This window comes from Lontra canadensis, unplaced genomic scaffold, assembly GCF_010015895.1.
Source record: "Lontra canadensis isolate GAN:19392208 unplaced genomic scaffold, GSC_riverotter_1.0 scaffold41, whole genome shotgun sequence".
NCBI lineage: Eukaryota > Metazoa > Chordata > Mammalia > Carnivora > Mustelidae > Lontra > Lontra canadensis.
Genome location: NW_022631035.1, coordinates 5,928,980 through 5,940,139, shown reverse-complemented (window position 1 = coordinate 5,940,139; position 11,160 = coordinate 5,928,980). Strand labels below are relative to the sequence as shown.

General features: G+C 53.6%; 1 protein-coding gene across 1 annotated transcript; it reads left to right on the top strand.

The window, feature by feature from the left end:
- The first annotated feature begins 3,715 nt into the window (after positions 1-3,715).
- Positions 3,716-9,144, top strand: LOC116875305 (E3 ubiquitin-protein ligase TRIM47-like). The gene is made up of 7 exons (XM_032870652.1): positions 3,716-4,576; positions 6,031-6,126; positions 6,336-6,569; positions 6,841-6,903; positions 7,523-7,685; positions 7,896-7,958; positions 8,561-9,144. Exons 1-7 carry the CDS (start codon positions 3,794-3,796, stop codon positions 9,121-9,123), a joined length of 1,965 nt encoding a protein of 654 aa, XP_032726543.1. The 5' UTR covers positions 3,716-3,793; the 3' UTR covers positions 9,124-9,144.
- Positions 9,145-11,160: the final 2,016 nt, after the last annotated feature.

Here is an 11,160-nt window from a genome sequence, read left to right as displayed (position 1 = left end):
CTAGGATCAAGCCTCACATTGGGGTCCCTGCTGGGGAACAAGTCTGTTTCTCCCTCTCCCTCTCCCCATTCCCCTGCTTATGCTCTCTCTCTCAAATAAATAATTTTAAAATATATATAACAAACAAATAAGTATAACCACCAGAGAGCACCTGGCTGGCTTAGTCAGTAGACCAGGAGGCTCAGGGTAGTGAGTTCTTGGGGTAGTGAGTTCGAGCCCACATTGGGCATAGAGCTTACCAAAAAAAAAAAAAAAAAAAAAAGGAATAGAGAAAAAAACAGTATAGCCACCAAGATAATAGAGAATAAGGAGAAAACTGAATAATAAAAAATCAGTAGTGGTGAAACTACAATTCACTAGGAAAACAATGATTATAAATTTGTGTACATCTAACGATCTAGCCTCAAAACTAAGAGAAGTAAAAAGGGAAATAGGCAGGGTACCTGAGTGGTTCAGTTGGTTGATTCTTGGTTTCAACTCAGGTCGTGATGCCCAGGTCCTTGGCACCAGTCTGCTTCTCCCTCCCCCCCACCCCCACCGATCCCTACCCTTCTCTCTCTCTCTCTCTCTCTCTCTCTCTCTAATATAAATAAATCTAAAAATAATAATTAAAAAGGGGAAATGTATTAACAAGGAAGAAAGACTAAAAATCGTTATATAAACATCTCAGGAACTTTGAACAGCAAATTCAACCCAAGAAAGCAACAGGAAGGAAATAATATAGAGAAGAGCAGAAATTAATGAAATGGATAACAAACACCCAATACGAATCTCAAAACTAAGAGCTGATTCTTTGAAAAGATTAACAGAATGGGGCGCCTGGGTGGCTCAGTGGGTTGGGGCCTCTGCCTTTGGCTCCGGTCATTATCCCAGGGTCCTGGGATCAAGCCCCGCACCGGGCTCTCTGCTTGACAGGGAGCCTGCTTCCTCCTCTCTTTCTCTTTCTGCCTGCCTCTCTGCCTACTTGTGATCTCTATCTGTCAAATAAATAAAATCTTTAAAAAATAATTTAATTAAAAAAAAATAAACAGAATGGATAAACTCCTAGTGATGAGACTCATCAAGAAAAAAAATACAGGGGTGCCTGGGTGGCTCAGTGGGTTAAAGCCTCTGCCTTCCGCTCAGGTCATGATCCCAGGGTCCTGGGATCGAGCCCTGCATCGGGCTCTCTGTTCAGCAGGACGCCTGCTTCCTCCTCTCTCTCTGCCTGCCTCTCCACCTACTTGTGATCTCTGTCTGTCAAATAAATAAGTAAAATCTTTAAAAAAAAGAAAGAAAGAAAGAAAAAAAATACAAATGATATCTAGAATGAAAAAAGAAGACACAAATACAGATCCTACAGTCTTTATAAGGATTTTAAGTGCTTTATATGAGGTATATACCCAAAGGAATTGAAGGCAGGGCCTCAGATATCTATGCACCCGTGTTCACAGCATTATTCATGATAGCCAAAAGGGAGAAGCAACCCAAGTGTCCATCAACAGATGAACAAACAAAATGTGGTATAGTGGAATATCATCCAGCCATAAACAGGAATTTCGATACATGCTGTAACATGAACCTTGAAAACATTAAATGAAATAAGACCCAAAGGGACAACTATCATATGATTTCACTCATATAAAATAGGCAAATTCATAGAGATAGAAAGATTAGAAGTTATTAGCAGCAGGAGGGAGGGGGCAGTGCTTAAGGGTTACAAAGTTTCTGTTAAAGGTGATGAAGAAGTTTTGGATATAGATCACTGTATGACTATATCACTATAGATCACTACATCATGGTTGTCTAACATTGTGAATATACTTAATACTGCTGAATGGTTAAAATGCAAATTTTGCATTAGGCTAATCATTGTAAATGGATGTTATGAACAACTTCCTACCAAAAGAATTTGAAAATTTAGATAAAACAGACAAATTCCTAGGGAAACACCACTTACCAAAATTGGTAAAAGAACAAATAGACAATAGGAATAATTCTAAGTCCCTGAAGGAAATTGAGTATGTAATTAATAACCCTTCCACAAAAAACACTCAGGGCCTAGGTGACTTTACCACTGAGTACTGCCAAACATTTAAGGAAGAAATAACACCAATCTTACTCTTCCAAATAAGTGGTAAAGAACACTTCTGAACTCATTTTATGAAGCCGACATACCTTAATACCAAAACTTGAAACGGACATTAACATAAAAGGAAAATCCCATGCCAATTTCATTCGTGAACACAGATGTAAAAATCCTAAGACAATATTAACACATTGAATCCAGCATATATAAAAAGCATAACATTATGACCAAGTAGAGTTCATTCCAGAATGCAAAGTTGGTAAATCAGTAAATACAGAATTGCCACATTCGCAGAATAAAAGAGGCAATGCTTATGATCATTTCAAAAGATGCAGAAGAAGAATTAGATAAAAGTCAATATCCATTCCAGACAAAAAACTCTTAGCAAAGCAGGAAGGAAAAGGAGTCTACATAATCTGATACAGATATCTACAATAAACAGATAGCAAACATCGTACTTCATGGAGAAATTTGAACACTTTTCCTCTGAGATGGGGAAATGAGTAAGGGATGCCTTCTGTTTACCATTTCTACACAACAAACACGGCCGCGCTAACATATAGGAAGCAAGACAGTGATATATTGCAAGCTTTTCAGGGCATTTATCCCGTTGAATGGGGGGAGAATGGGAAAGATAAAATAACAAAGAACAATTATATAGGGGCACCTGGGTGGCTCAGTAGGTTAAAGCCTCTGCCTTCGGCTCGGGTCCTGGTCCCAGGGTCGGGTCATGGTCCCAGGGTCCTCGGATCTAGCCCCACATCGGGCTCTCTGCTCAGCGGGGAGCCTGCTTCCTCCTCTCTCTGCCTGCTTGTGACCTCTGTCTGTCAAATAAATAAAATCTTAAAAAAAAAAAAAGAACAATTATATAGCAATGAGAATCTCTCTTCCGCTTTGCTCATCCCTTTTTTTCCTCTGAGGATCAGAACCAGAGTGGAAGCAACAGTCTTTTGGATCACCAATCAGATGCTGCTGATCGTTCAACTTTAGACCAAGAAGGAGCCTTGAAATATCATCCCCTATAACAACCCTGTGGATTCACAAGAAAAGAACGATGGGCCAGAGAGACTGAAGGAGTTGTCTAAGATCCTACTGCCACTTAGAACCCGTTTTCCTCGCTGGTTGGTAATGTGAGTCTCTTAGGTCCAATGTGAGCATCCCCAGGTGCCGCAGCGACTCCACCTCCTGGGGTGAAGGCTCCAGAGGAAAGCGTCACCCACGGAGAGGCAGAGCAAGTCTGGTGGCACACCTTTTGCCCCGCTGACATCACAAGCAGAATGCTGGGGCTGGTCACACTTGAATTGTGATGTCAAGGAACAAAGCTGGCAATTTTCGAGAAGGGGGGCCAACTTGATAGGGAGATCACAAAACAGCAGCCAAAGGGAAAGGTGAGAAGGCAGCCATCGGATCCCAAGAGATGGAGAGGGCTGGGGTGGGGCGCGTGGGACTGATGGGGACCCTCCTGACAGCTAGTGAAGTGAGACCAGGGCAAGACCCCTGCACCTGAATGCCCAGGGGTTCTTTTCTCTCCCGTCACAGGGCCGCCAAGCCTCTAGCCCTCCCTGACATGCAGAAGGTTTCACGTAAGTACTTGTGTCCATTTTCCCTTACATTGATGTGACTTCTTTCTGCCATCCGCTTGCTTGACTAAGATTTGTTGCAGGAGTTAGGGCTGGGACATGGAGAACACAAACCCCATGTTATGCCTCCCATGTTGGCTGACCGATGACACAGTCTCTGTACCCCATGGGGAGACAGCTGCTTCCATGGAAAGGACTGGCCCTCAGAGGCCCTTCAACACCTGCTGTGGCTTCTTCATGGTTCTGCTCTGTCTTCTCAGGGCCAGCCCAGGACCGCAACCCAGCCCTGCAGCCCCCTGCCCAGCCCTCAAGACCTCCCCAAACCCAGCTCCTAATGAGTAACAGCAGTCTCAGCACCTTCGAGGACCAAGTCCTCTGTCCCATTTGCCTGGAGGTGTTCCGCAACCCGGTCACCACCGCCTGCGGGCACAACTTCTGCATGACCTGCCTCCAAGGCTTCTGGGACCACCAGGCCACCGAGGGCGAGACACTCTACTGCCCCCAGTGCCGGGAGAGCTTCCCCTCCAGACCGCGCCTCTGCAAGAACGTCATCCTGGAAGAGATGGTGACCTGCTTCACCCAGGCCAAGGGCCACACCTTGGGATCCTCTCTGATCCTGGCGGGGCCCCGGGACGTGCCCTGCGACTTCTGTGCTCCGCAGAAGCTCAAGTCGGTCAAGTCCTGTCTGCAGTGCATGGCCTCCCTGTGCGAGAAGCACCTGCGCAGCCACTTCGAAGACCAGGCATTCCAGGACCACTCGCTGCTGGAGCCCGTGTGGGACCTCAAGAGCCGCCTGTGCCGCAAGCACCGCCAGCTGCGGCGGCTATACTGCCGCACGGAAGGCTGCTGCGTGTGTGGGGCCTGCCTGCTGGAGGAGCACAAAAACCATGACACCATCCCCCTGGAGGAGGAGCGTGCTCGCAAGGAGGTGAGGCCAGAGGGGAGGAGCCAGGGCCCTGCCGCCCACCCGCCCCCGACACTCACCCAGCATGAGTCTTTTTTTTTTTTTTTTTTTTTTTTTAAGATTTTGGGGCCCCTGTGTGGCTCAGTTGGTTAGGCGACTGCCTTCGACTGGGGTCATGATCCTGGAGTCCTGGGATCAAGTCCCACATCTGGCTCCCTGCTTGGCAGGGAGTCTGCTTCTCCAGCTGACCTCTCTCCTCTCATGCTCTCTCTCTCAAATAAATAAATAAAATCTTAAAAAAAAAAAGATTTTATTTATTTATTGACGGAGAGACACAGAGAGAGAGGGAACACAAGCAGGGGGAGCAGGAGAGGGAGAAGCAGGCTTCCCCCCCTCCCAGCAGGGAGCCTGATTCGAGGCTCGATCCCATGACCCCGGGGATAATGACCTGAGCCAAAGGCAGATGCTTAACGACTGAGCCACCCAGGAGCCCCAGAGTGTGAAAGCCTTTCATAAGCCGGGGGCACACCTGTCCTTGGAGGGTAGTTATGAGACCATCCAAGTGACAGCCATGGGGGCGGGTGCGCGGGGACGTGAGCAAGGGCTGGCAAGTTCGATGAACAAGGGTCCCAAGTTGTATGTACGAGTTCTAGGGTTCATTTTTTTCTTGCACAGCAAAAGGAAAGTTGGAGAGAAAACATATCATGTCGGGTGGAGCAAATCCCCTCCTTTTCTCTACTTTCAACTCTTGTTACATATATTTGCCCCGGTTTTTCGAGGGGAACACATATTTCAGACATTCTACCATGTGTGTTCGGTAAGAGTGCTCTCCCCACATAGCCACCGGGAACGGGAACGAGAACGGCCCATGGCCAGAGGCTCAGGCCAGGGTGGAAACCCATTCACCACCCTGTTGAGCTCAGCTGGCACTTTTTCCATAGCGAGACTTGGTCAGCAGCATGTTGACTTAGAGAGTCTGGCTTGAGCTGCTTATCTGGGGGTGCGCCAGCAACAGCTCACGGACAGGCACTTGGACCCGCACAGTTCTTCATCTGTTGTAAACAAGAATGTGCCCGTTGCTGGAACAGGTGGAGAACAGACGGCTTCTCTGTAGAGGGACATGGGACACAGTGCGCGCTGGGCCAGGCAGCACCAGCCCAGCGAGTTATCTCTGGGGCTCCGTATCCGCTATGTTCCTCCTCGACCCACTGCCACCTCTCAAGCCACTGCACCCTCTACAGCCCCTTTCTGTGACCTGAAACCCCGTGGTCATCACTATTAGGGCAGAGAACCTGGGAGTCAGAGACCACGAGCAGAGGGTAGACCCTGGGCCACCGTCCCTTCAGCGCTGGTCTTTCTCTCTCTCGTGCAGGCATCTTCGGAATGTAAGAGGTATGCCTCCTCTGGGCTTGTGGAAGGGCTTCTCCGAGGCCACTTCCTGGAATCAGGGGCCCTCTCCTCCTCCCTCTTGCTCCCAGGTGGAGGTTCGGAAGGTCCAGGCCAATGTGGAAAACCAGATGCTGATCATCAACTCTGACAGCCAGAAGCACAGGGGGCAGGTGGCCTTTCTCTCGGTAAGCCTGGCCCACCCTCTCCCAGGCCGGGGTTTCCTGGCAGTGCCCTGCATCGGGCTCAAGGGCCCTCTCAGGGCTTGGAGTGGAGGTCGTGGAGCCCAGCTATCAGCAACAGGACGCCGAGGCAGGCTCCAGGCCAGAACACTCGGGGTACCCGGCTCCAGCTCCTAGATACCTCTCGACACTCCGTCCACCCCACCCCCCTGCAGAAACTGATCCAGACAACTCGTGAGGAGGTGAACACCTGCTTCTCAGAGATCATCCAGGAGGTCAAAAATCTGCAAATGAAGGTCTTGGATTTTGTGGAGAAAGAGGAGGCAGCGGCTCTGGGGAAGCTGGGCAGCTCTATCCAGCAGAGCCACAACCGGCTCCTGAAGCTGGAGGGGGACAGCATCTGGCTCCGCACCCTGCTCGCCAACAGGAGCGACCAGCAGTTTCTGCAGGCAAGCCCCCCACCCCTCCCATCTCTGCCCCAGGCCCTGACACAGCCTCCGCTCCCCTCCCCCTCGCCACCTGCAGATGCCCCAGATCTGCCCAGACCTAGGATTAAGTGGTCAGCATTTGGGGCTGCCTCTCTTCGTCTACTCTCCAGCCTCCAGGAGGCTCCCCATCCCAGGCCATCAGTCCCGAGCTTACACCAACCTACCTGGCTTCTTCCTCCACCTGGGGCACTCAGCCTTACCCTAACCTTCCTGCCTTCGTTTTCCTGAACAGAAGGGAGTGGACCCTGGGATTCCGAGTACCTGCCACGGTGTACGTTTCTCCAGACTCCCCCAGGTCAGGGAAGCAAACAAGTCCAGAATAATCCAGATAGCCTGGCATGAAATCCCTTTTCCTTCCCCAGCCCTGGCCTGGTCCCCAGCCCATTGCTGCTACAGGAGGGTAGGAGTCAAGGTCACTAAGCAGAGGTCTGGGTGACAGCAACCTTGTCTATGCCTGTGGCCCAGGGCTCCCCAGACTCCGGACTCAGCACTGACCTCCTTTCTTCAGCTGGGATCACGCGCCTGGGAGCAGATTTCTAATTTCTAGAGCTGTTGCTCACTGCGTCCAGCCACACACAGCAGCGGCCTCCCTCAACACACACACACTCACCAGGAAACATTTGGCAAAGTTTTTCCCTAAGCAATTAAAAGCTCAAGAGAAACCTCTTCCCGTTGTTTTCTAATACACTTTGCTTAATGCACGAGGCCACAGCGGCCATGCTTTTAGCAAAGCCTTCATCTAAGACCTCATGACCAGCAGGGAGGGAGAGAGGTGTCCAGGTTTGAAAATAAGCCATTTCTTCACCTGCCCCATGGTTCCGAGGACCCCGGAGCCCCTAGCATAAGCGGGAGCTCCTGGCATCGGCCGGGGCGCTGGCTCACAGGTGGCACTGGGGGCCGCTCCCTGCCTTCAGGAGTTCCCCAGGCTGAAGCACTTCCCTGCCTGCGTGGAACCCCTGATGGGAACCAACTGTGAGGAGAAGCAGACCTTCCTCCAGTTGCCAGAGACCCTGGAGGAGCTCCGGACCCGGCTGATGGACCTGGGCCTCAGCTTCATCAATCAGCTGCTCCTGAAGGGTCAGTACCGACAGCCCGGGGCTACCGGAGACTCACCCGAGTTCGGGGGGCAGGACCGCCCCACAGGGCAGTGTTTGCAGAGAGCCCTGCCTGCCCCTGTGTGCCTTCCCCCAGGTGACGCAGCCTGCTGGAAGCCCACGCCTCTCTCTGGAAGAACGCTGGGCTGTAAGAGTGTCCTCAGCAAAGCCCCTCCATCCCCCCCCCCACCAGGCATTAAGATGAACTCCTATGAGGTGCTGCCCCCAGCTGTGGACAGGAAAACACTTCTCAAGTGTGAGTCCTCCCCAGTGGCATCCAGAATCGGTGGGAAAGAAAGGAGCAGCCCCACTCCCACCCCGGGGGCCCTCATCTTCCCCTGCCCCACCTGCTTTCAGACCAGGGCTCCAGAGAGATGCCAGCCCTGGTTGCCCTGACCTCCCACGTGCCTCTGGAGACCTCAGAAGGACTCAGCCTGCAACTCGAGGCCCTGATCCGGGGAGGGGAGGACTAACCTGTCTCATCCCATGGCTGGACCAAGGATCTACCTCCTGCCCAGCCACTGGTTCTGCCGCCCTCCCGGGCTGTGGTGTGTCACCACCTCTGCCCTCAGCTCGGTGCCTGCCAGTGTCCCCCGGGGCTTTAGTCTAGCCAGCTTGGATGACACTAACCATTTCGTCCTCAGACAAGCTTCCTTTTCATTTGATGCTTCCGCAGCCCGTCTCCTGGGCCGGGCTGGGAGGCGCAGCTCCGTGACTTCTCTGAGATACAGTGGGTCTCTCTGGTGAATCCCTGAGTCACCTCCTCCAGGAGCCCTTGACCTTCCCTCAATCCCGTCCAGTCTCAGGTCCTCGGCCCGGGGTGCTCATCCCATCTCCCTTCCCCGTCTCCTCCCACAGGTTACTGCAACCTGAACTTTGACCCCACCACGGCCAGCGAGGAGCTGTTCCTGTTCAAGGAGACCCACTCGGTGCTGAACCTGGGCATCCTCCTGGAGCCCTTCGCCACGGGCGGCCCCTTGCCCGGCTTCAAGCAGTGGCCGCAGGTGCTGTGCTCGCGCGGCCTGTCCGACGGCCGCCACTACTGGGAGGCCGACGTGTCCAACTCGTGGGTGTGCCTGGGCCTCACCTACCGCCGCAGCCCCCCGCTCGGCAGCCGCCCGCGCCGCAACATCGTCTACCTGCTGGGCCGCAACCCCTACTCGTGGTGCCTGGAGTGGGACTCGCTCAAGTTCTCCGTGTGGCACAACAACACGCAGACGGTGCTGCACGGCGGCTACCACCGCACGCTCGGCGTGGCGCTCGACTGCGGCGCCGGCTGCCTCTCCTTCTACTGCGTGGCGGGCGGCGTGAGCCTGCTCTACCGCTTCCTCGTCTCCTTCCTGGAGCCGCTCTACCCCGCGGTCATGGTCAGCAGCGGCGCCTCCGTGACGCTCAAGCAGCGCCCGGAGGCGGAGGCGTAGGCGGCGGTCAATAAAGCTGGACTGGAGCGCTGGCTGTGCCCGCGGAGCCCCGCGGGGCGCGGCGGGGGGCGGTGTGCGGTGGCCACGGGAGGTCCCGGCCCCCGGTGGAGGGGTGGGATGGGCAGCCAACCGGCCTCCCGACCCGCCGCCCGGGATGGCCTGGGAATCCCAGGAAACAGGCAGACCCCTCCGTTCCCGCAGCCCCTCTGAGCCAGGCTGGAGTTCCCCCGGGGACTGGGGACAGTCCGGCGGCCTCCGGAGGGTGGATTCCTGACCCGGGTGCACAGTCTCCCCCACCGTGGTGACCACCTTCCTAACCCCCCATCAGAGGCCCCTGGCCTTGGCTCTCCAGGCTGGTCCTGATTACTCAGCATTGGGGACCCAGGGATGTGTTCCCCAAGGCCAGGTGGCCTGAGTGGGCGGGGCTTGGAGCAGATGGCTTCTCTCTGCCCCTCCCCCGCAGGTGACCAGGCTGAGAGGAGCACCTGACATGGAAAGGGGGGGTTCTGTCCCAGCTGCTTAACTGGGGTTTGGGAGGTTAAGGCGAGGAACCCAGGCTGATCTCAGGCCCAAAGACAGGCTGAGGGCCTACTGACCGGAGCAGAGCGCCTCATACAGCTGGTGTTTCATAGTCGGGCCTCCGCTCTCCTCGAGCGTACCACCGCCCAAAAGCAAAGGGGGCTGCTTGCGCACCCAGGCCTCTGGCAACCCACCTGCCCCGCTGCGGGTGCGAAGTCCCCCGCAAGGCTGGATCCCAGCCGGGTTCCTGCCTTGCGACCGCAGGAGCGCGCCCGGGGACTCTGGGGAAGTCCCCCCAGCATTTCCAGCCTCAACCAGCCGCTAGTTCCTCTGGCTTCTCCTGCCGAGGCCCTCGGGTTAATGATTGACTCTGAAGAGGAAACGCTACAAATCCGGGAGAAAATCCCTCTGGCAAAGCGCTACCAAGTCCAGAACCGGCCCCAAGAGCGCCCAGCCCCACGGGTGTGCCTGAATTCCATCCCCGCTGGGCCTGTTGGAAGAGATATTAGGGACCCTAGTTTCCCATCAGGAGAGGTCATTTTGGCGCCAGGGCAGGGCCAGACCGGAATGGGATGCAGGGGGTACGCTCAAGGTCTCCGAGGGTGGGGCGGCCTTTGGCTCCTCTGAGCAAGCTGTGGTTTCTTGCCGACGGTCCTTTCTGGAGTCTTCACTCAGCACCAATTCCAATCACTCTTGCCCCCAAGAGCTATTCCCCATGCTGATAGGCAGGAATGAAATGCAGACTTTTCCCAGTGTTCAGGAGAGGTCTCTCACATCCACAGGCCTCCATCTTGCCACCCCACCCCTCACCCCTGCAATCTTCATTCTTCCTCTGGCTGAGGTCAGGAAGGGCTGAAGGGGCGAAGGGGGGGGTGTGTCTAGCTGCATGGATCTCTGAGTCTTTCCCCGACTCCTTGCAAGGAGGCCGCTGTAATGCCGGAACAGTCCTGACACCTTCCTGCACATGTTGGTGTCAAATCCACACCTGAGCTAAGGGGGGTATTTGCTTTCCTAAAAAGCTCATCTGTAGTTCCTAGGCCACTAGGAATTCACGGTGATAGTCCTGGGTGGGGTGGGGGTCCTCAAATGCTTTTTAGTATTTCACAAAGCCAATTGGGAAAGCAGGCCTGCACATCAGGGAGGCTACGCAGCAAACCAAAATGTCAGCATTTTCTGCTGGGGTCCTCCCAGTGCAAGACCAGCCAGTGCTCTTGGATAATCATGTCTGTCAACCCCACCCCTTCCCTTTCCCCCACTGCAGAGACACCAGGGAAGGGACTGTCCCTGCAACACCACCCACGCTCTTCTTATGACTTCCTGCTCCTGCCTTAGCACTCAAATATTTTTTTGTGTGTGTGAATCTGAACAGGCTGTAAACTAGTCTGTCACCAAGGATTATTTCGCTTTAAAAATGTCCATGTTGTTGTTTACAAAAAAGATTGTGTTCCTGTACTACTTGGGTAATTTTAAAATTAATCTTTTTTGCATTTTCTATAAAAGTGATGTTGCTTTTATTTA

Coding starts and splice junctions, on each gene's coding strand:
- LOC116875305 (XM_032870652.1), top strand. CDS start 3,794: ATGACACAGTCTCTGTACCCCATGGGGAGACAGCTGCTTCCATGGAAA. Junction 6,127..6,335: donor GGCAGGTGGCCTTTCTCTCG/GTAAGCCTGGCC, acceptor ACCCCCCTGCAG/AAACTGATCCAGACAACTCG. Junction 7,959..8,560: donor CAGGAAAACACTTCTCAAGT/GTGAGTCCTCCC, acceptor CTCCTCCCACAG/GTTACTGCAACCTGAACTTT.